Raw genomic sequence first — 24,619 nt, 5'->3', positions numbered from 1 at the left:
ATAGAAAATATGGAAGAAGTACATAGCATAATCATACAATTCCAGGTAGAGCGCAGGGTTTCCCAAACAGGATTTCTTTAGTAATTGGTCAACAGGTTCCCCAGGAAGATTAATAATTTACTCTGTCAATTCATATTTATGCAAAGTAATAAAAAATAATGCCATTTTTAGCATGTAAAAGTTTTCCAAATTGCTTCTATGTTCAGGAAACTTCACTTAAAATGGATGTAGATTTGGTTTAATTCATGATCTTTTTTATCAGCATGAGAAACAATTTCACCTGGCATCGTACACAAAGAATACAAGATACCGCTAAAGTATTAGAGAGGAAATGATTTTTGGAGGTGGCTGCGTATTTCTAAATGCTTGCATAGTTGTGAATTCAGAAGCCTAACATGTTTTTAAAAAGACACTGCATATTGCTTTTAAATAGGACAATAACAAGATCTGTTCTTTCTGAATCTCTGGGTTCCATTTTATTTAAATATATTTACAGTTTAGTAATGAGATAAAAAATCATCTCTTTCATGTTTTCATAAGCTTCCAGGCTTTTAAAAAAATCCATGTTTTTAGAAGAAACTGACATACTGTGGTAGTAGATTATGAGTCTGTATTGCTTACTGTTTTCTGTTTGATTTGCTTGGTGTTTCAAATAGATGTAAAAGGGCTAAGAAATCATTTCAAGTTATTTTGTTGGTAGACAAATACAAGGGACTATTTTGTCAAGCTTATTTAAACGTTTAGCAAACAGAAGTCGACAGTTTTTCAGTGTGGTTGTATTTAATAGTAATGGTTTGCTGAGTCCTTGTCTAGTGCAAAATGTATCTTGCTCTGTTGAACAAAGGGCTGTCTTGTAGCATATTTGACAATAATTATGACTTAGATGAGTGTGTGCTAGGTGAAATAGTACAAATTATAGATATCAATTACTGACTTCAATCGACACCTATTCTGCTCCTCTGAGTTTGCTCTTAGCATAAATCTTTTAGTTTAAAAAGGCCTTCTTGAAGGCATTTATTTCCCTTTCACATTTCCAATCTAGTTTGCCTTGCACTGTATACTGTTTGTTGATATAAAATACTTTTCAAAATAAACTTTGCTGGTATTTAGTTGAATTGCAAGTCTCAATTGTGCCCACTGCTTTTAAGTGGCATGTGTTGACAACTAGGGGGAGCTCATAGCCTGTATCATAGTAGATTATAGTTCAAATCATACCACAGTACTGGTAGATGGGATACAATAGGTTAGGAAATAATAGCTGTATCTGAGGCAGTTTATGTTGCTGCAAAATGTTTTAAGTGTAAAGTTGTAGTATTGATTTTCATGCAAAGATCTATATGGTGCTGGATGAGAGGGATTTGCAAGGGAGATAAATCTATTTTTGGCCAAATCACGACTGATTAACCAGGCTCCTGCAGACAGAAGTCTTTAATTAAAATTAGTTTTTAACAATGCCTTTTATCATCAACATATAATCTTTAAATTCTCAGTTTGTTGTTGTCAGATAGTGATCAGGCTAATGATAGCCGTAGGTATGTGAATTAGCATGCATTGTAAAAATACATATGCATCTATTTATCTGCCTCCAGTGTATATATAAACAGAGAGACCAAGATAGAGTTTACAAAAGAATGTTTTGTACAATAAAAATGTGCATGCACATGCAATTTTATGTGCTTACATGTCTGAAAGCTACATGTATATGGCAGTTTATTGTATCTGTTTTTTTTAATAGCAGGTATCACTTTTGATCCTTGACATATGTCTTGGCATTTCCTACAAATAAAAATAAGCATTTCCCTAAAGAAATAAACTGTCACCTATAGCATGGAAAATTTTCTGTTGAATAAGTGTCAGGGCTATAATATACAGGGTTTGGTCTGTTCTCCCCTTTAGTCTGCCTGTACATTGTCAATGGACTTTAGTGGGACGCTTTCTTGCCCAAACATATAATTTAGTGGCATAGCATAGCAAGCTTTGATCACTGGATGTCAGGATATAATGTTTGCTTCACCCAATCCAAGAAATTCATCAAGTTATGGCATTGTTAGCAATAGCATATTCTTATTTTAGGGCAGAATATGTGGATGGAGGTTATCCCATGACAGGAAAGAGTGTTTTTATTCTAACCTGAAAGAGAAATAAATTAGGTCAGACAAAAGATCAGGGCTGTCATCAACTGTAGAAAAAACCTTCACTCTTGAGTATAGAGGGACAGCAATTTATCTGATGATTTCTCTACTTCATTTAATATTTGAATTGAACAAGTTGGAAGCTTATAGACAGCAGCCGCTCATTTGACAGACCTGTAAGGTAAAGAGTACGGTGTCTTAAACATCAATGATGCTAATGTTCTCAAGCTATGGGAAAACCTTCCTCCCTCCATCCTCCCTGATACCTCAAACTTTGCTGATCATGGCTTTTGTTTAAATTTCACAACTGTTAACTTTTATTAAGAAAAACACTAAAAACTCACATATACTAAGTAGGTAGATCCCACCCTGAGATTGAAGCATGTTAAAAAGTCTCACTGAAGAGACATACTGCGCCAAAATAGCACTCTACACCACTTCCTCAGTAGATCATTTTCTTCTTCTGGTTGCTGCTCCATGATAGGTGGTTCCCTCCGGTTTGTTGTGTGCGCCTCATCTAGTTGAAATTATCGTTAGAATTCTGTCTTTCTAGGTTTCTTTGAGAGGAAAAATAAACAGTGGTTGGGGGCTAGAGCGTGAGACATACTAAAGTTCCTAGTGCTGTAAAAGCCCCTTGCGAAGTCGTGTTGGTGTTGTATGCAGATAGATTTCTATATATCTTTTGGATGAGGGGGGAGAAAAAGACATCAATAACAGTGTGCAGGGTTGATAAAATGTATGATTCATTCAGCTGTACTTACTACAAGACCTTCCTCTTTCATGTTTATTTACTTTCATAAAATGTAGCTATGCAGGCTCCACACTGTTCCTTTGCACCCATGGTTACAAGCCTCAAAGGCAGTTGTGCATTCACAGTAAGTTACAGCTTCTAAACATCAGTTAAATTTGCTTACAGCTTCCCTCCCAAAAAAGCTGTTGCCTATTCTGTACCGTATACCCTCACTAGAGCTTTAAGCATCAGCTTTTCCCAAGGAATATATAAAAAATGCCTAAAGCAGGCTATTCGAAAACAAATTAAAGCAGAGGGACACACTTCACGCGTTGCAGGCACGCGCCAGTGGAGGGGGGGTTAGAAGAATATCATCATTTTACTGGCAAAAGTGACACCAGATCGGGGATTTGATTAATGGTACAGCATTCACAGGGACTTAGTTCTGTATTTTTGACATATGCAAGTCTTTTGTGTAGTTGCCTCAATGAAAAAAATTCAATTTTTTTTCTGAAGCAGCTGATAATTTGTGTGTGCTGGATGTGCCCAAGGTACTTTTCAGTGGCTCAGTACTAGACAGCACAATATAAAAAGGAAATCCAAAGTTAAAGGGGAAAATTACTGGTTTATTTAACTTTTTTATGACCCTTTTTACTAAGCCACTGGAATAAGTCATAAATTCGTTGACCGTTATAAAAAATATGCTTCAATGAAAGTCAAAAAATGGCTCGACAAAGTTGTATACAAGTAACAGTGATTGATGACCTATTCAGAAACACAGAAACTATTTTTTTTTAAAGAATAGAGTTCAAGCTTATTATATACATTAGGAACAAAATACCTAATTTGATCATACTTTTAAATTAATTAATTCATTTTTTTGTGCCTAAGCTTTTGCAACTCAGGGATTTTTTTTTTCCAATCCAGTTAAAAGATTATGCCAAAATGCAGCTTTTCCCCCCTCCTTTTTGTGTATCTGGTATCTTTTTTCTTTCATTCAAATAAAACCAATCTATTCACTTGGGAACAAAGAATGCTTTTATATCACATCATCACGATCCCTGTTTTATCTGTGAAGATTTACAGCATTTGCAGTCCGTATTAGAACCTTTGCATTTTAGGCTCTCAATAGCAATAAATCTTTATTTTTTTCTCGAATGTCTAGTTTATTTAAGAACACATATATCATTCCTTTCTGCAACATTGTATGTGCATAGCTTCTGATTAAATAACATCTGATGAATGCCCAGAATCCAAGTATACCTTTGGATATGCCTGCCTTTTGTTTTGTTCAGTATATACATTATTATTATTTCTTTCCCATTCCCTTTTTTTTAGAGCATGATCTTTTCCCCCCAGTTTCTGTGGTTCTAGAGATGTTTGTTCTGGCTCAGGTGCAACCGAGGGTTAAACTGCTCTTTGAGAGGTTCAGTATATTTCTGCAAAAGGTGTTTGACGTACTGTGTTGCAGAAGAGCCCTCAAACTCGCAGCTGTGTGTTCTGTTTGCTAATGCATTAGAGCTAAATGGGTTGTCGGCGTTCCCCCCCAACTCTTCTGCTGTCTATAGTGATCGAAAGTCATTAACATCTGAAGGCTATTCAGTGGGCTATACAAAGCAGTTGTCTCTGTCCAGTACCTAGTGGACGGTGTACACATCATACCAAAAAACTCTGCTCAACCACATTTAGAACAAACTGGCAAGCTTGTGAGACAGTCTCAGCTGACTGAACGGGTCATAAAGCCTGAACTATCTTCTCCACCCAGAGATAGTCCCTACAGGTCAAGGTTGACGGAGGTTGGCAGTTTGGGGATACTTAGACAGCTGCTGCTGTGCTGTTCCTGTCCTGTGGATAAGTGGAGAATTTCTGTGTATTGGGCTGTCATCACACACTTTTCACAAGTGTGAGAGTCACTTAGAAATAATACAAAAATCGGAGTCTCTCCATCAATAGGGCTTTATACCCTGTTGCCTTTTTTTCTGTACTAATCCACCCTCAGATTTCTTTTCATGAAGAATTGATTTTCAATCGTGTGGATCAGAAAAATTAAAAATTGATGTCAGCTAAAAAGCATCCTGCGCTGTTGAATGTGATGTCGGTGCAATCTAGATATAATGCAGTATCTAAATCCCTGCAGCTCACATCTGGAAAGATTAAAAGAAACTGTAAGCAGGTTATTGGTCAACTTTTGCACAGCGAGGAGTTGAAGCCTGTGCTTTTTGAAAGTATTAGGCTTAAGCAGGTAAAATTGTGACACTGATCACTTTGATAACCGAGCCACAGTGCATGCGATCTGAGCTATTTCCGTTAAATGCGTTGATTTTGCAGTAAGTGTGACATGCAGGTGTTGTTAAAGGGACACCATTTTATGTCTGCTTTGTGGACAACACCCTAAAGAACCAGTCATTTTTCTGTGCTTCTTACAAGTAAGATTTTAAGATAAGGATTTGGTTTCAAAGCACAGGAGAGATGCCCACGTTTGAGTGCAGCGAATATTACATGGATTATGGAGCAGCACATGTGCTGGTAGCTCCATGTACAGGGGGTGTCAGAAGGAAAGTGTGCACCATATCCTTGAAAGTAGAATTTCCCTGTAGATAGGGTGCAGCTGGCAAATGCCGCAAGATTCATCAGTTCATCATTACAAAACGCAGTCAGATCTGGTTAATCTGTGCTGTGCTCATCTGGGTCTGTGAAAGATTTACATGGTAACCAGTCTCACAGTACCCATGGCAATAGGGGCACCCACTAGCGCCTCTATAGTTAAGGCCGTGGCAGTGGTTCTCTCGACCGCTGCTTTTATTGGTTTGCAGATTGGCTGTAGAAACTGAACATGGACAAGAGATCTGACACACAAGACATTGGCCAAAGACCAATTTTTTCTCCTCTTTCTTACGACAGATACTAAAATTCTTTACGCTTTATGCAACTCCATTAGCAGGATAATTTGTAGGAAGGTGGTTTACCACTTTCAGATTTTTCTTTTTTTACTTCTGGTCTTGCACTACAACTAAACTAGTTTAAGAAAAAGAAATGTAATAAGTGATGTACTCAGCCACGGAAGATGCTTGAGATCTTTCTGCTGAGTTCCGTGGTCTGTGGATCAGGCCCAATTTGTTCTGGCCTGAGTTATTCTGGCATCCGTGCATTAGTTCCAGACATTTGAAAATCCAGATCTGTTGCATCTGTAGTACTTTTAATATTGTGCGTGTGCATGTATGCGTGTTTGTATGTGTGCAACATACCTAAGGAGGCACCATGCTAACAGCAGTGGTAATGATATTGTGGCGGAGGTTATGTAGAGTTTGGGGTGAAAAAGCCACTTTATTTTTAATGAAGACTGGCATGATAGAATGGTGCTTGAGGATACTGCAAGGAGTCCAGCAAGGAAATATAATGCTTTCTTTACTGTAGGAGAAATAATATAAATTGTCAAAATGCATTAAAAACATAAAATAGTCGAGTGACATTGGTTTTAGGTGATGCCCGCTTTTGATGCCATTGCTATGCCATGAACCTCTATTTACACAGTAGGCAAATATTGCCGTAGCACTGAGAGGAATGCTTGGAGGTATTGTGAGAGTACTGGGCACGCCTTAGCGCATCTTGAAGAACTGTGGCATGAACATTGGCTGGAGGCAACTAATTTTCTTTTAGTCCTTTTCCATGTGAGGAGAAAAGGCACTTTTAATTCTTTCCTCTCTTTTTATGACTTTACTTTTCCTTTGTTTTAAAATTCTATTTTAAATAAATAATAATTAGAAAAAACACACAGAAAAAACAGCAGCTCAGCAACAGAAGTGAAACCGCAGAGCTAAGTTGAAATAACGTGAAGTGTTTCATTTAAACCCACAAGCACGCGTAGAGTCAGAGCTTGGATTGAGTCTCGGGCCTGAAATGCCCTATTGGTATTGCAGGACTCTTCAAACACTGGAGGACCTTGCTTGTTGCATTACCCAAGTGCAAAACAGCGGGTTAAGGGTGGACTTTCAGCCTTTTTTGGCCTTACCTTTGTAAATGTAAGCCTTCCGTAATGTTATTGGAATGCAGATTTTTAGTTGCTTAATTGAGTCATAAACGGGAAGCCTTTTCTTTTGCAATTGCGTAAAAATGAATATGCAAATTGACACAGATAAAATGCATTTGAAGATATATTCAGTTTTTTGCCTTGCATTCTTTTATGGCCATTTTCCATGTCCCATATAAGCAGTCTTACATATAGCTTTTGTACTGTAAGGTATCAGATGGGTTTAATGCTTGATAATTTATTAGTCTAAACTCAAATACAGCACAGTGAAATATTTTGATACTTTGGAACCCAGTTATTACTGATCATGAGGGCTTAGAGCACCAAGAAAATTAAAAGCTGATTTTCTTCAATGTGAAGACTGCCAAAATGTGAAAGAATAGCAGATGTTATTTAAAAAAGTGCCATTGCAGAATCCTTGGAAAGAAAGTGTGATGGTGTATAAGTGAACAGGCATATCTGGACTTAACGAATATTCAAATGAATAGTAGAAATTAAAAGACAGAATTTAGAACAGTTCAACTGCTACAAACTTGCTCATGTTTTTTACACAGGCATGGTCAGGGCCTTTCTCAAATGCGGCAGCTTTACTACATTTTCTGATGATCAGAACTACAATAGCAGGGGAAAAAACGTATCCATCAAAATATAATAAAGTTTAGAACCATGTGCTTTTTTAGCTATGGTTATATATACCAAAGTTGGATCTTTGGATTTTGAGAGACTCAGTTAATCTGGAAACTAAACAAGCATGTCATAGGAATCTGGGAACAGGTATTTTCCTTCTTCTGCCACCTTTCTTTCCTGTAATCCTTGGTTTAATTCAACTCTTGCTTTTTCGTTGTCTTTTCCAGCTCTTTGTCCCATCTCCCTTTTGTGTGTGTGTGTGTTTTAATATTTTGACACTCTGCTCCCACTTAATAGGAATTCTTTCCAGAAATAGTGCACACATTTCTAAGGGACCCTTTTCACAGTCCTTTTCTTTTGGCTCTAAAATTATGTATATGTAATTGGTAATTAAAGGTGCAAGCTCTCTTCAATATAAACAATATTGCTCAATGTTAGATCATTAAAGGGAACAGAAGCACTAAATAATTACCTTTTGCATTGTGACACACTGTTCACAGAAATTCACTCTCTTCCCAGCAATCCCTGTTCAGTGCAGGGTTATGATTACATTTTCACTAGGGCACAGCATCTTTTCATAAAATAAATTGGTAAATTAATTATGTAGTATTGTCTTCAAACTCCTTTTAAACTTTGATTAAGGGAAAAAAGCAATTAATGGTTTTCAGCGCATGTATTATACTTAGCGTATAGTATCCTTTGTAGATTTATTTGTTACAAGTTAGTGGAGTACATTCAAAGCCCTGCAGTGTCCAGCTTCTGTCCAATAGGATGTTTCTTGCTCATACATTTATGTGGCGTCCCAGTCCTGTTCTTCTAATTGCTGATATGAAAAGCATTAAATTCCGATAGTCTTGTTTTTTCATCTATTGTAGGCTGTTAGAGGGTCATGCTACATAGGTGCTATGGCTGATGTATATACTACTAATCAGTGATTCATTTTGTAAGGTGCAGATGAGGAAGAATTATCCTTTAAGCTATTTTCACTGAGGCACAGAATATTCAGGAACTTCTCAGTCAGAATTTGTGTTTCAGTCCCTGCCCCTGCCCTTTATTTTATATATTCTGTTGTTTGCTAAATAGTTGCACAAAACTCCCGCAGACTTCAAAGAATGGAGAACTCAGTTCTATAGTAGGAGCTCCTATTTATCTCAGCCCACTGCTTTGAGACATTTCTCTGTCTTCCCTTCTCCAGAAACTTGGTAAATTTTCTGACTGTTTCCTAATTGTGATTCAATTACGATGTCTCTAAACTTGCTTACTTACATACCGCTTGTTCCTGTGTATTGTTTGGAGCAAGTTCTACAGTCTTTTCTTAGGCAAAGCCCCCTCAGGCAAAAGTCAGTGGAAATTTTGCCCGAGTAAAGACTAGGGTTTGTATAATTTGTCAGTTATGCCATAGAACAAAAAACCCGTTTTGCCCTAGAAATGGATTGTGAATTACAATTATTTCATACTGTATTAATTAGCTTGAAAGCATTAATTTAAAATGTAGAACACTTAAGAGAGAGGTTTTGAATCTATAAATTACATGTTTTTTAGAAACTGGTTTGGGTTATCTGATAAAGAAACGTTTTCTGAGTCTGAAGATTTTTCAGATAATGATATAGAACCCATATGCTTCAAGTCTCTATCAACTTTATAAGGATGTTTTTACTATCTAGAGTAACCATACAGACATTTGTTACTAGGTTAATGAGCAGAAGATTCCAGCCCATATTTCTACCTGCAAAATAAATGACACTTTCTCTTTCTCTCTCTCTCTGCAAATGCTTTTGTAAAGTCCCTGTCACAGGCCATATCTTGCTCACTCTACTCATGTGAGTAGTTTGCCATAGCGTACTAATTTGCTGCCGTTTGACAGTGCTGCCGCCTTTGTAATTAAATGAGTTAAGTGCAATTTTTTTGTGTGCTATGGGGGTCCCAATCCTGCACTTTCAGAGCATCCAGAAAACCCCACTGACATCAAGGAACAGTTTTGGGGGTAAATAGGTTGCAATTGGGGCCCATAATGGATGGCAGGGACACGTGTTAGGAATAAAAAGGTGGGACAAAAAATGACCATTTCAGAAGGAAAGTCGAGGAATGAACATTGCAAAATGGCTTTTTGCTGGTATTATTGTAGTGCTGGCAGCAGTTAGAGGGAGCTGTCAGGAAAGCTGTGCCAGGTCAGCCTATCATTTTGTTTCAGACAGACTTGGTTGCAAAATATATTGAAATTATTATGGGGAGGGAAGAAATGGAAAAGAAAAGAAAGATACAATCAGGGTTTTTTTTGGCTAAGCTACTCAGGGTGCACCATTCAGATTCTGTGAACATTCAAACCAATTTCTTTCTTTCCCCTTCCCCCTTCCCCTCTTTCTTCTTGTCCATGTAAAGCAGAGGCTGACCATGTGGAAACGGCAATCACCGATGAGGATGAGAGCCTGGCCATATCAGAGCCTGGTGGCATCAGCATTGCCGCAGGTGGGACAGACCCCGATTTGTTAACCTGTGGACAGTGTCAGATGAACTTCCCCCTGGGAGACATCTTGGTTTTTATAGAGCACAAGAAGAAACAGTGCAATGGCACTGGTGGTGCCTGCTATGAAAAGAGCCTGGATAAGAGCAGCCCTCCCCCCTCATCACGCTCCGAGCTCAGGAAAGTGTCAGAGCCAGTGGAAATCGGGATCCAAGTCACACCCGATGAAGAAGACCGTCTTCTCACGCCTACAAAAGGAATTTGCCCCAAGCAGGAGAACATTGCAGGTACAGCATGTTTTACACTCAATCAACTGCCTAGGTAATCTTTTAAAGAGAGCCCTCTAGAAAGTGCTATGAAACAAAGGCTTCAATAGCAGGTCTTCATAGGAGCCAGCTGCCTGGAGGAACCTCACTACTATCCAGAGCTGCAGCAGTAATATTTACCAAGTTTGAATTCAGTTATACCTTTTGGTGAAGGGTCAGCTGACAGTGAAAAAAGCCTCTGCATTTGAAGTTGTTCTTCCAGGGTAGCCCCAGGTGTAGCTTGCATACACACACAAAAGCAACTGGCTAAGGATCAGAGGGGCCATTTCCATATTGTCCATAATCAGATGGTAGTCTAGGAAAGATAATGAATACTGCACGTTTGGTAAATTCATTCCAGTGGAGGAACCTGGTAAACCCTGTGGAAGAGGCCAAGTCCTGATCCCACTGAAGTCAGTGGCAGACATTTCATTGACTTCAATGGGAGAATTTGATCCTGAGGGATAACATGGGGTTTGAAGAAGAGCTTCTGACTCTACCTGTTTTGGGTGAATTTCAGCCTCATAGTCCAGGTGAGCAACTGAAAGGGCTGTGTTTAACTGTGTCCTGTATCTCCTAGATTTGAATAGATTTAGACTGAGAAGTAGGGAGCAGTGGAGCTCTGACATTGAAGTGCATGTCTGAACAGGGGCTTTTGAAAACAGAGAATGGAACGTTCACCCATGGGAGCTGTCCTGGGTGAGCAGATTATAGGCATTTTCTTTTCTGAAATGCTTGGACATCTTGTAGAAATTGGTTGTGTAGTTTAAAGCTTGCCCCAAGGCAGCTTCAAAATGTGCAGCCAGCACTTATTCAGCAGATCACCCATGTCTCACTGACAGGGGCATTGCATCCACCTGGATGACCTGTTCTTAAACACTTTCTGCAGTATATATGGCATGAAAAGGGCTTTCCTTAGCAGCAGGTATACAAGCATCTTCCTTTTCTCAGTACTTTCCATTCTCCTGAGTTTTCCTCAATAACTAAATGACACTTTGCTAATGATAGTTGCAGGGAAAATCTCCCTCTATAATAACTTTGGGGTTTCCTGTAATGCTGCATGTCAGTAACTTGCGTCAAACTTGTCATCTTGTCTTCTTTGCCCCTCCAGTACTGTAAACTGTAAGCAAGCAGTCCTTGCTTCTTAGCATTTTGATGTAGAATGTAGAAATGGTGGCAGTGAATCAAATCCACAGGTCTGGGATTGTTTTGTTGGTAGTGAGCAGTTTGTAACCCCTGGTCCCCATCTGTGCATGATCTGAGTTTGGCTTTTTAATTCAAGCGTTAGAGATCTCTGCTGTTTCAGTGGAGGTCCTTGATATAACTCTGCTATCAGATGTCACAGGAGTCAGGACTTGTCCAGGATTTGAACTGTTTTGGGTCTCAGGTGTTCCAGGTGGGAATCCTTTATTAAGAGGAAGTAGATACGTCACTCAAATGTAATGTAGCTTTTTCCATGTGACAGCTGCCATTTTGGCTGATAGTAGGGACTGAATCAGTGAGCCTTCAAGCTCCAGTCTCTATCAGCAACCTACAGAACTAGGCTTTGTAGGTTGGCACTGTAACAAACACACATCTCATCTCCTTATTTAATTCACTGTCTTCCTGGGCTAGATCTTGAGTAGCAGCTACTTAAAATATTGGAATGTGGTTAGTTGGAGCCTACCTTTGACCCATCTCCCCAAATTTTTAACTGGCTATAGAAGCAAGACATGTGAGTCTGTATGTGAAGTTGGTAGCTTTTGGGGCATCAGCAGTGGCAGCATCTGTAATATCTTTATAAGTACATCAGTTCTCCCACCAATTTTATGTGATTCCATATGTTCAAATACTTTTTGAAAAGGCCAGGACACACTCCCTTTATCATTCAGTCACTGATTTCAATAGGAACAGGAGACAGCTCAAAGCATGCATTTGGGACTTGATTCTGCTAGCCTCAGACACCTGCAAAGTGTATAGTATGTGTGACACAACTTTCAGCGCCTATCAAGGGGGAGCCCAATGCCTAGCAGGATTATTTCTGAAGACCTATTCTGTAGATGTGTGTCCAGGTTTAATTAAAAAATAATCTACACCCAAATTGAATCCATAATTAAACACAACAATTGCCTTTCCTATCCTGAAAGCTGTTGCCTTATTTCAAGTTGCTTTGGACCAAACTCCATGCAGCCAGTGCATCAACACATTGAAGATCTGTTGAGGGAAAAACATTCCTATTTGGAAAAGACATTGAACGGCCAATCTGGAGCTCTTACTCTCATACAAAACTGAAGATCAAATAAAAATGTATATGAGACATTTTGAATTTAAAAAACTTAAAAGGTTTATGATTTGATTGGAATTTTCTCAGCACTGCATGCAGATAGGGACAACCATTAAATATTGCAATAATAATGCTTTCTCAATTAGGGACCAAACTCTTTGATAATAAGGTGCAGTGTCCTTCTATTTTTTTTTAAATAGGAGTGGATAGTTTTCAATAGTAGGATAAAAGCCTCACATTACAGCCATGGAGGGTAGCCATGAAAAACCCACAGAAGTCATTCACTGGAAAGGCTTTAGTGGGATATACCAAGCCCCTTATTTATATTTCAATAGAAAGGCTTTCTGCATTAGCCAAGAAAATCAGAATCTGCATTTAACATTAAAGGTATTTCCCAGTGAGAGGCTGTAGAGCATTGTTGTTAGATTTGTTAAAAAAAGAGACTAAATACGATTTCATAAAAGGGAAACTTAATCTCTAAGGCAGCTTTCCCCCACCCCACCACCCCCTCCCTTTTTTTTGGTAATAATGCAAGAGCCTACAGTATTTTTACTTTATATGTGACGAAAGATATTCTTAGCCTTTCTGAACTGCGACAGGAAGAATGAATTTCTTTATTCCACCAAGAAATATGTAAAATAATCCCTTAGAAGTATGGCAAGATATGTTTGTTCAAAGCATTAAAAATGTTATTTTAATCAAAGGCACAAAACACTCTACATGCTGTGTCAGCTAAAGGAGACCATTACATTTTAACAGCAAATCATGCTCCTTTTTTTCTTGGAACCCTCCCCCCCACTTTGAAACTAACTTTTTTATTAAATACAAAGAAAAAGATTAAAGAATAAAAACTTCAGTGGCTCAAATGTCTAAAGTAATTTAATATGTTGGAAGCATTAATTATTTTAGCTTAATTGAATTCTGAGGACTGCAGTAGTTGCATTTTTGTAGACAAGCTCTGTTTATTATTTCTTTGTGTAGATTAACAGTAAAGGAAACATAGATAACTTTCAGTTATTTATTGTAAAATAAATGTGTCAATTCATGTGTAAAGCAAGCTGTTCAAAGATAATTGAGTCTTTATATTTGAAGAGGGAAACCAGAAATCACCCACTTGCCACTTCGGCTCCCTGAAATATGCTGCCACTGCTGCTGCCCTCAAATAGGTTTCAGCTACTCTCCTTGATCTTGTGTTATTTTTGTAGACCTTCTTATTCAGTCGAAATGATTTGTGTGGCCTTCCTGTTGTGACTAAGCTGCAAAACGTTACAGCTCCCTGTGGCTGAGTGTAGCCAAGGTAAGTCAAGCACCGAGCTAGGCTGAGCCACAGAACTCTTACTATTTGGGTGTGTGGGTGTTTCCTGTCGACAGTCATGGCATAGGGTCTCGTGGAATATTAATCCTAGTTCAGGAGCTTCATTCTGTAGTTGTGAACATTTCTTTTCTTTTCTTTTCTTTTCTTTTCTTTTCTTTTCTTTTCTTTTCTTTTCTTTTCAAATGATTGGGTTAATGAACTTCCATATTGCACATTTTTAGCTGGATTCCTGGCCTTATATGCCAAACTCCTGAGTTCTTTTCTTTAATACACCCTGATTTATCCAAGTCCATCTTTCTTTAATATGCCCATGGATTTTCATTCTTCCTTCCTCTGAAACTTTACAGTCCTCAGTTAAGCCAGGAGTGACTCCACTTCGGGTGCTCAGTTAATCACTCTTGATCATATTACTGGTGGCCTTCTGTATCGTGTATAGCTAAAGGCAGGCATGTGAACCTTAATGTGCATGAGTGTATGCCTATATGTCCATTGCAGATTCAGAACTGATATTTCTATAGTGTAGTAGAGGAGGAAGCAACTTTATCTCCTCAATCAGCGTTAGGTTTAGAGACCTGCTGATGCTGAAGTGTATAGTCTTCCCCTAACATGTAACTTGCAAAACCAAGTTTAGCTGATCAAAGCTGATCAAAGAGTTCTCTTGCAGTTATCTCTCCTTGTAAGACATGTATTGGTATGTTATATGGCCTCTGTAAAGACAACTTGAATATGGGCAGTATGTTCGGCAAAGTTTATTTTAAATTGTCTGACTATTCTCACCGTTATACTGAATGACTAGTACTAACAGACTTATCAGATCCATCCACAGCAAATGAAGCAAGGCCAATGAATTAGCCAGGAACTGTCTATCACTAATGCTTATATTTTGTAAAAGTTAGTTGAATTGAAACAGGTCTGAATAACACACGACATTTTGTTTCTAGCCTTCCCTTCCTTGGATAGGTTCCGTGGTTTTCTGTCTGTAGTTCACAACTATAGACCAGGGAGCAAACATTTCCAGCGAGTGGTAAAATGAAGATGACAGCAGAGACTCATTAAGACAGCAGAGTCAATTTCTGCAAAGACAGTGCTAGAAGGGGGGAGTTGATTTGAATTCCTCATCCATCCAGTTCAGGCCACCAGTTCTGGGCTCCATACATTATGTACTCGAACTAGATGCGGATCATGAAAAAAGACTCCCTGTCAAATGTAGGATTTAACTGCAACCCCTGCTCCATGAATGTTCATTTCAGGCTTTTGAATGGTAAAACTGCTAGTGAGAGAAACTAAATAACTCACATGTGCTGGAAGCCAGAGATAAACACTGCCGCAGGTTGCCATGAAATAGGCTATTTGATATATTTGGAATTGTTATTTTTCTCAAATTAAGATTAGTTAAATCCATGTGTGTTGTGTGAGTGATTGTTAACTCAATGGTATGGATTATCCTTTTTTCAAATCATGACAGCTAATTATTATTGCTGTCTACTCTGAGACATTCACTTACAATGTACCATTATGGACTCATGCACCCATATTAACTGTAGGACTCAAGACAGCCATTGCGATGTCTCACCATGCAGGGCAAAGGAAACAGGCACTGGAAAAACCTAGTTTGATTGCCCATGTTATCAGACAGGTTTGAAACGGGTGGTCTGAGCAGGACTGAACTGGCACACAGCAGTGGGAACCAGTCAGCAATTGGCTAGCTTCTCTTTAGGAAACTGACTGTGGCACCTGATCCCAACACGAGTAGCTTTTCAATCCAGTAGTTGAAACAGGGGTAATTTATCAGAGCGAGGAAACAGCGCCTTAAGACAGTGCTGCATAGGAAGGAAAGAAAACCAAATATCAAGCTGCCTTAAAAAAAATCAGGGTACTAGGGGCATTTTTTTCTTAGGCTTCTTTGAAGAATTCATGCCAGACCTGATTCTCTTGTCATCCTCATTGATTTTCCTCTGTTGACAGTAGAGCTGCCCCTGATCCGCTCTGTTCTGAGACCAGCATCCAGATCTATGATTTGATTAGGTGTTTAGCAATATATTTTGCAAATTTGTGTATCTAATGGGGGTGTTGAGGGCCAAAAAAACCACCTCTCTGACCCAAACCCTATGAGATTTGAGACTTCAGTGGTGCAGTGGTTTAATGAACAAGTCTTTTGCCTCTGGAGACGTAGTTTGAGGTCCTGACTTTGGTCACAAGGAGAAAAACAACTAAAACAACTACAGTGATCTCACCCTCATCTCTCTTTGTGCACATCACAAAATGTGTGCAAAATAAGGGATGTTGGGGCTTCCAGATAGACCAACACGATAAGAACAAATCAGGACTAAGGTGCCTTGATGTCAGGTGAGGAAGATTGCACAGTGCCTGCCTGCATTACTGTGTAACTCATTCCAGTGCTATTATTATTATTCCTGTCTTCAGTGAGCTGTAAATCTACTTACTACTTTTGTGAGGGGACCTATTCCAAAATGAGGTGCTGTAGAAGCTTCAGTGACATAATGAAGGGTGAAAAGTTTAAGCCTGTTAGAGACCAGAATGAGACCTTTGTGGAGGGAAAAGTATCCCACAGCAACCTGTTGTGGGCATTCTTGCCTTGGTGATGGCCACTGCCATACTTATTGTTCTGGATGAGATGAATCTTCCCTCTGATCCAGCATGGTTATATCTGTGTCTCTAGAAGTAGATTTTTTACTGGTTACTTTAATCCTCAGAATAAAAAACATTTTGCTTGGTTCAGTTTTCTGAGTCAGGAGTTATAATGTCCTGGTGGATGAGTTTCTGCTTCTAAAACATTATACAGAATTGTCCCTTTATGGGACAGGGAAGTTTTCAGGGAAGGATCAGAGTTGTCACTTGACCAACTTTCTGTTATTGAAGTGGAAGGCCTTGTTTGCCATAGCTTGTGGTGGCATGGATGTGTTATGGGTAACCACAATCTTGGTAGTGCTTATACATTATAAATTGTGTTAAGGAATCAGTCAGAGAATGGGAGTTAGAGTGATGCAAAGAGTCGATTAGCACAGGGCCAGAAATTAGCAAAACTTGGGTGAAAAAGGAAAATATTTATCAAATATCACTTAATCCTTATGCTTGTGCATACAGTCTCATGCTTATCCGCACATATGCTGCTGTGTAGCTTCAGCATAGATGTGGTGCCTTGGGAAGGTATTTTTATGAGGAGATGATCTTCGAAGAGCTCCAGCACACACAGTCACAGTATTTATTTGCCAGTTTACAGAGTATCCTACGAAGGCATAACAGAGTAAGCATAGTAATCTTAGGAAGAGCTAAAGGTGAGAAACTTGCTTATTATGAAAACATTTTTCCCTTATTTGATTTTCACTGTATCCATATGGCATCATTCCAACGCTCTTTTTAATGTTTTGTTCAGCTGTCCTCTGGGAAAACCAGACACCCTCCACCTTTGTGAATTTCAATTGCTGTCAGAGGTCCCAGTGGCACTTCGGTCTTTTGTTTTTTGAGTAGTCCAACCTATCAAAGCAAACAAATAGACCAAACCATATTTCCCTACTCTGCTAATGATTAAGGTGAGAAGGATTTGTTTGTAAGGAAGTAACTGAAATTTACCTACTTAGATATTTTTGGGAGGAAACAAAATGCTATATTAAAGGGTTGCTGTTTATCAACTTAAAATCTAGTTAGATGAAATAAAAAAGAACTAGAAAGGTACTTGACCCTGCTTCTCTTTGCTAGTTTTGTGGTCTATCACATTTTCCTGTTTTTCATAACTGTTCTTCTCTGTCCTATTGCATCGGGCTCGGCCTGTACAAACAACAGGGGAAACTGACTAAGTGACTTTAGGAGAAACAGTGAAAATGACTACCCACAAAGAGCAAAATTCACCAGCGTGATGCTCCCAATGCACATGGGTGTAACGCCATTTAAATCAGCGGCGTTACTCTGAACTGAGTGGGATAACTGAGTAGTGACTCAAGGCCAATATGCTGTCACAAAGTAAAAATACTGGAAAAATAGTGGCAAATGTTATTTTTCTATGCTTTCTTTCTGTTATAGTCATTTTAGACTTTACTTGTGGCAATACTAGGTAAAATCTTTTTGGACAGAAGTGCAATTTTTCAGGTCGATGAAAGAAGATTTAAGGTCATACAGTACATATGGCCAAATTCTTTTCTCTGACAGTGGTTTAAACTTTACAGGTAACTCTTGAATCACTGGTGTAAGAATGTGTATGTTCTTTTAAAAAGCAATAAGTGTTGACTCACTCCTGACTTACCTGGGAGTAAGCAAAATCAAAATCTCACTCATTATTGGTCATGTTTAACTGAATGTATTAGGATCCCTCTTGAAATTACACAGGGGAAGGGAGGTGAAACAAGTAAATATGTCTGTTCCATCCTTACAAGTTGTTAAGGCCTGAGTAGACAGATCATTGGCTGGGATGATATAGTTTGGGATGGTCCTGCTTTGAGTAGGGGGTTGGACTAGATAATCTCCTGAGATGTGTTCCAACCCTAATTTTTTGTGATTCTCTGATAAATTATCACTATTGATAGGTTGATGTATTTTTAATGAAAATATCATGGTGAAAGATGAACAAGGATGGGCCATCCCATCATTAGTCATTTTCCTGATGGTCTTCTAATGGACTGTAAATTAAACAAATAAAAAACTGTTAAATAAAACAATGAGAACAATAATAATTATTATTAGTATGCATGGGTGGTAGAGAATGGACTGTAGAAGGAAAGCTGTGAGAGTTTACAAAGGAATTTGAGACTGCAGGAAGCTGTTTGGAGGGCACAGAAGCATGCACGCATTATATTACAGAAAAGCCAGCTTCCAAAGGAAAATTATTTGATGATTTGAGACTGGCATATGATCAATACAAGTCAGTGTTATTGTTTTATGATATATAAATAAATAAAAACAAATAAATTCTCCTTTGCCTTAGCTATCCTGCCGTTGTAGGTTCCCATCACATCCTTTATATGATTGTTTTGATTTCTCGGCCCATATTTGAACCTTTGCAGCATAAACACACAGTGACCAAATAAGCTGTGACACAGAGGTTGCCCCTTTCCAGGGTTTCTGAGATTGGAACATTTTTCTATCATAGCTAAAAAATCATGAAGTAATCATACATTTTTGTACAAGAAAGGCTTAGATTTCTCTGTCATGTCATATAACTCAGAGGGCATTGATTTCAGGTTGAATTTCAGCTTTGACTTCAGTGGAGAATTGTGAGCCTGTGGACAAGTTGGGAGTTGCGAGTGGGGAGGGCAAGACATGAAAAGTAAAAAAGGTATATATGTATAGTAGCATTTCTTAACGGACAGCTATGGAAACCCAGAGCCCTGGAGAAACAGGATATTTGCAGCTTGAGAGATGTGTGCGTCAACTCCAGCAAAAGCATCGTTTCCAGAGTCATTCTTCTCCCTATCCCCTTCTACCTTCAAAATGATAATTGGTGGGCTGTGCTGCATAAATGGTAAAAAAAAAAGTGGGTGGGGTATCTAGGGATTTGGTGTTTAAGCTCAGGAGCTAAGCCGGAAATCCCAGAGATGTAATGAAAACAAAACGGACTTTTCACTTGCGCTGTGGCGTTCTGGCAGTGAGAATGCTTTCGTGAGCCAATGTTTTCATTGTAGGTTTTCTCGGGAGAAGTAGTGGAAACGAATCGTTAACCCCTTAACAGGAATAAATGCGGTTGCGGCAGCAGCAGCAGTAGCAGAGCATTCTTGGCTCTCAGTTGCCATGTTGGAGGCCTCGGGAGGTATGGAGGAGGTGGGGGTAGACACTGCTTGTAAGATGTTTAATAATCTTAATGGCAGATGTGAAGTGGTTTCTTAATGGTTGCTGTTTTTTTCCTTTTTACATGTATGTCTTTGCAAAAGATTCAAGCATGATCAGCACTAACCACTGTTGAACTCAACAGCTCTGAACTCTCAATATTCTGTTCTTGCATTCGTTAAACACATTTCTTGAACAAGAAAGGGAGACCTTGCTCACTGGTCTCTCAGCAAGGTCAGAGAAGTTAGACAGAAAATACCTACCATGTACAGATTCCAGGCTTCTTTGAAAACACAGGATATCCATTTATCTGTCCGTAGATCTTTCTGGATAGTAGTCCAGCTTCTACTAGCAGGAGTGCATTTATTAAAAAGGAAGATTATTTTTTTGGTAATTAAACTAATTTTACCTTATGAACCAGTTTTTCTGAAGAGAGACTTTTTTTCCTCCTCATCTCCAGTTCAGTTCCCTCCCCCTCCTGCATACTGTGTTTTATTTTGATACCGTCTTTCACCTTTTGATCAAAGCTGGCACTTATCATACCTCTCTCCACTCTCTCATTAGGGTCTTTTATCTGCATTTATTCTTGCAAACACTGTGGAGCGTCAGGCACTTTCCTAGCTTGAGATTGTCTAATCTAGCCTTTAGAAACTCGCAGAGTAATTAAAATCATTACACACCTCCTTCGTGGTGTCCTAGAGTCTCCTGTCCAGCCTCACCATGCAAGGTTCTTGGAATCTCAGTGCCATGCATAATTTGGGCATAATTGCACAGCTGCTGCACAGGGCCTTGTCTCTGCAGCTGACCTTGGTCAGTGTGTCTGGCCTCTGAATAGATGTTTGCCTTCTTTCTTTCCACTTTGACAGCTCCCTCCCCTTCACCCCCCTGCTCCCTGCACTCCTCCCTAGCCTGCTCCCTGTCTGCTCTCATTCTATAAACACCACATCGGAGAGGTATTTGTGAATAAAACTGCCTCTGCAGTGAACAGAAGCGAATGGCAGAGGGAGGCTTTCTATTCTCTATTTTCCTTTCAAATCTATAAATAAGCAACGCATGCTATCTCCTAAATGACTTATTTGGACTTTTATGCTTTTTAATGGTCATTTTAAAAGGAGCAGGGTGGTGGGGGAGAGGGGATAAAGCGAGGGTGCAGAGAAGGCTTTGGCAGCCCCCTTCTTCATTTAAGACGCTTATTATTTTCAGTATCAAACTTGTAACCAGCTAATTTAACTGTAAAAGTCTCTCTTTGCGTTTTTGGCTGGGTACCCTGAAATCTACTACTACAGCTGCTGCTAATTCTTGCAGGCAAAATCCAGATTAGAAATTCAGCACCTAATAGTTTTATTTCATTTATAAAAAAAACTAAGCTAATGTTTTCACTCTTCCCCCTTACTTTCCCATTTTCTGGAGTGCTAGCTTCTGTTACTGTTACTACCTCCTAAAAAGAGTTTGAATCTGAAGGGAAGTTTCCTGAGCAAAAAGTTGCCCTTTTTTTTCAATGGTGGTAGCTAGACTTGGCCCACTGCCAACTTGTCTTTCAACAAGTAGAGAGCCATTCCAAGCTGAAATTTATAGAGCAGAGTCCAGGTTCAAGGGCTGAAGCCCGCCAAGAGATCCAGCCTCTTTGTTACTGATTAATTCTGCAAGCAGTTCAGCTGGTTTGCTCACTTCTGCCTCTTTTTCACAGCACTGCATTGCTTCCTAGGCAGCAAGGAGGCTGCCGCTCTTCCCCTCCTCCTCTCCCTTTTCAGCAGCAGTTTAGCAGTTCCCCCCTCACTGTCTTAACGACTTAAAGTTCATGATGGCATCTTTATAGTAAAAAATAATAATTATAGTAAAAAAAACATGACTCTGCCTCTTCTTATTTTTCTACTGCTACCACAAGTGTCTGGAGCTTCCTGTATCACTGCAGCTCCCATTAACGATTGTTTCTTGGCAGCATTTGGACCCAAAGTTCCCATGTTTTAATTAGTTTACTCAAACGCGCACAGCGGGGGGAAACAGTCTCTTTCAGCTTTACCTGCAGAGGATGTTTCCAGTTGCAGTAAGCGGTTTCGCCATCTCAGTAGGATTATAACCAGAGAAGATGTCAAGTGGTCTCAAGGTGGAGCCCCAAAAGTGGGAGAGGGGAGCCTAGGTTAAGACAGTGGCAAAATTAGGATAGCACTGGAAAGTCAGCGTAAAATATTTGTGGCCCTGATCTTGAAAAACCTTAATTTGAAAACTGGGCCCCACTGAAGTCAATGGGAGTTTTCCCATCAGCTTCATTGGAGCCAGAATCTCATTGTCTGTGCACTCTTAGCTTTATGTATGTGAGTAGTCCCATTGAATTCAACGGGATTACTCATGTGCATAAAGTTAAGCATGTCCATAAGTGTTTGAAGGATTAAGAGCTACATTGGTATTTTCAGACCAGGTGAAATCTGTGTGGGAGGCTTTTAGGGAAGGAAATGCATGGCAGTAAAAAAAGGAAAGTGTTGTGGGACTGCCATCTTTAAGCGCCTTGGGGAAAAACCTTGGTTGCTATTTAAAAATATCGGCAGACTAGCATGTTACTAAGCGCGACACAATTAAGTCCTTAAAAGTATGCGACAGTGACTCCCAAGAAAACAAAAGACTACGACAAACGGTTAGTAATTCATACTGTTTTTCTTTTTTTTTCTTTTTACAGTAACCAGAACCAATTCTGAACATAGATGTTCATCTTGTTGTAGTTCTTTGTTATTCTCTTTACCCAAATCTACGTCCTTAAAGAACCAAAAAAATACAGTAGTAGTCTGAATCCCTGTATGTGCCTTTACCACAGAGCTCTTAAATTCTTGTTTAAACATTTCTCCAAAGCTGTTATTCAGGAAATAAAAATGTGTGCTGTTTGCTTATAGCAATTTAAAAGTTTACTTTTAATGTGACAGTTTCTCAAATCTGGTGTCGGAAGCATGCCTCTATTTTATGGTTTTATGAACCAGGTCTGAACCAGACACAATACATTTAACTAAGAGAGAACAGGGTAGAATTTGTGGGTTCCTTTTTTTTATTTTTATGGTTTATAACCGGAGACTTTTTTTGTGTCTGTCTCTTAAAACTTCTATGCGTACAAAGGGCAAGCATGTGTAAACCAAACTATGAAATTTATTAATAAATAGTTAACTTTAAAAATCTTAAGTTCAGTAAAATGTAATGTTTCTTCTACAGCTCTGTAATGATCTGGAAGAGAAATCTGTGATGATGGCTTTTTTTTTAAAGAAACATTTATAATTTCAGCACTGGAAACTCAAACACACAGACTGTAAGAAAGCTTTCACATCTGCCTCAGCCTGTGTGTTGATTCCCTGGAGTCCCATTTATAACAATCTAACAAGATAGAATCTGCCTTTGAATATCAGTAAATATGGCTAAAGATCACAAAACTGTACTCATAATTGTTCAAGACTAAAAGATACAATATAGTGTTTGATTAATGTTTATGGTACAGGGTTTCTTTGCAGAAAAAGATAAAACACTGAACTAAAAAATAAAATCCCAACCCATAACAATTTCTTTCCCCCTACCAAAGCAAACCTTATCCCATATTGCAAAGTTCATCATTTAGGGAAATATGCTTTCTTTTAGATGTTGAAGCGCACCTGGTTGTATGGGGTTGTTGCTTGAAAGAGACACACTCTGTACTTCAGTGATACTGTGTAGGAACTAATGCCAGTTTAGCATGTGGTTTACTTACTTCAGCGATTCAATGCAACCACCAGACATTATTTAGCAGTGTTCCCTCTAGATTATACTCCATTGGCAGGGCATTTTGATGATGCCTGGGACTAACACTGTCTTGGCTATATTTTCCCTGCGGACAAGGCTAGGACTTCAGACTCCAGAACTCTTAATCTGACCATTAAAATTCACTAAAACAATTTATTAATGGCAAAATATGTTTGCAGAAATGGTCTAAGAGATTGTTGTCAAGGTTTACTTTTTGTCTTGGAAGGAGTTGTGTTTGTCAGCTAGACACTAATCTGGTTGAAGCCTCTACAGCTCTTAAAGGTTTTGTTCAGAGAGATCCAGAATGACAGCAGTAGTTGTGCAGGTGATATTTTACCATGTCACCTTCCATTTTTTCATTGTCTTTTGTGGGATACTTATCCCCCTTGACTCATATTATTTTGGGGGAAAATGCAAGATGTAAATGCTTGTTTGTCTCTCTGCTTCCCTATCAGACTATAGTGGCTAGTTAGTGCTTTCAAAAATCTTTAAAATGTAAGGACTTAGTCTTTAAAATAATAAATATTGAGGTTTTAAAAAAATCTATATTTCATGTGTGGAACAAGAAAGAGCACCCAGCCTGCTCCTTCATTATAAATGCTGTTCTAGATTTGCTTGTACTACCTTGATGAAATAGTAAAGATGGTTTGCCCTCCAATAATGCTGAAAATATTCAGAGAGAGTGATAGATTTGTGCAACAGCATGCTCACATGTTTGTTCCATGTAGTTTACCCTCATCGGTTTCTGTCTCTGCAGAGCCCAACATTGGGCCCCGGCAGTAGAAAGCCTACCTGCAGGAACAGGGAGCAGTAAATTTGCAAAGGCTAGTGCCAGCTCATACAACTAGAGAGCAGAAGGAGCTTCTTCAGAACGTGATGTGTCTAGGACATTTGGAAGATGTGCTGATTGAGCTACGAGGAATTTTAGGATGACAAATGGGGGTTTTAGGGTTGGGGATTAGGGTGAGAGGTAGAGTCGGCATGGCAGAATGTACATATTTCCCAGCAGAGATTGGTTCTTATTGAAAGGAACAATGTGACCCGTCTGGGTGAAATGCTAACTCAGATATTCAGAGCACCTTCTTGGCAGAAACACCTTTCCTAGGAGGTAATTATGCAAGAACCTTTGCTCTTTTAAAAATCATGCTTGAATACCTCTCCTTACCACATATAGGCACTAAGATAAATATGCCAATTTACTGCTACCCTTGTGGCTCCACCAACAGTAGCAATG

General features: G+C 39.0%; 1 protein-coding gene across 6 annotated transcripts in view; it reads left to right on the top strand.

Annotated features, from left to right (window-relative positions):
• The window catches only part of BCL11B (BCL11 transcription factor B), a 104,046-nt gene that overhangs the window by 3,892 nt on the left and 75,535 nt on the right, over nt 1-24,619 (top strand). For 3 of the 6 annotated variants that reach the window (XM_019481604.2, XM_019481601.2, XM_019481602.2), the window contains exon 2: nt 9,899-10,264. The exons of 1 other annotated variant lie outside the window; for it this stretch is intronic. In XM_019481604.2, the coding sequence (XP_019337149.1) occupies nt 9,899-10,264 (366 nt within the window). Of the gene's footprint in view, nt 1-9,895; nt 10,265-24,619 lie in introns of all 6 variants that reach the window. 2 more of the 6 variants (XM_006261044.4, XM_019481603.2) reach the window with 1 other exon arrangement.

Source organism: Alligator mississippiensis, chromosome 2, assembly GCF_030867095.1.
Source record: "Alligator mississippiensis isolate rAllMis1 chromosome 2, rAllMis1, whole genome shotgun sequence".
In the NCBI taxonomy this organism is placed as follows: domain Eukaryota; kingdom Metazoa; phylum Chordata; order Crocodylia; family Alligatoridae; genus Alligator; species Alligator mississippiensis.
This window is presented reverse-complemented; position numbering and strand designations above follow the sequence as displayed.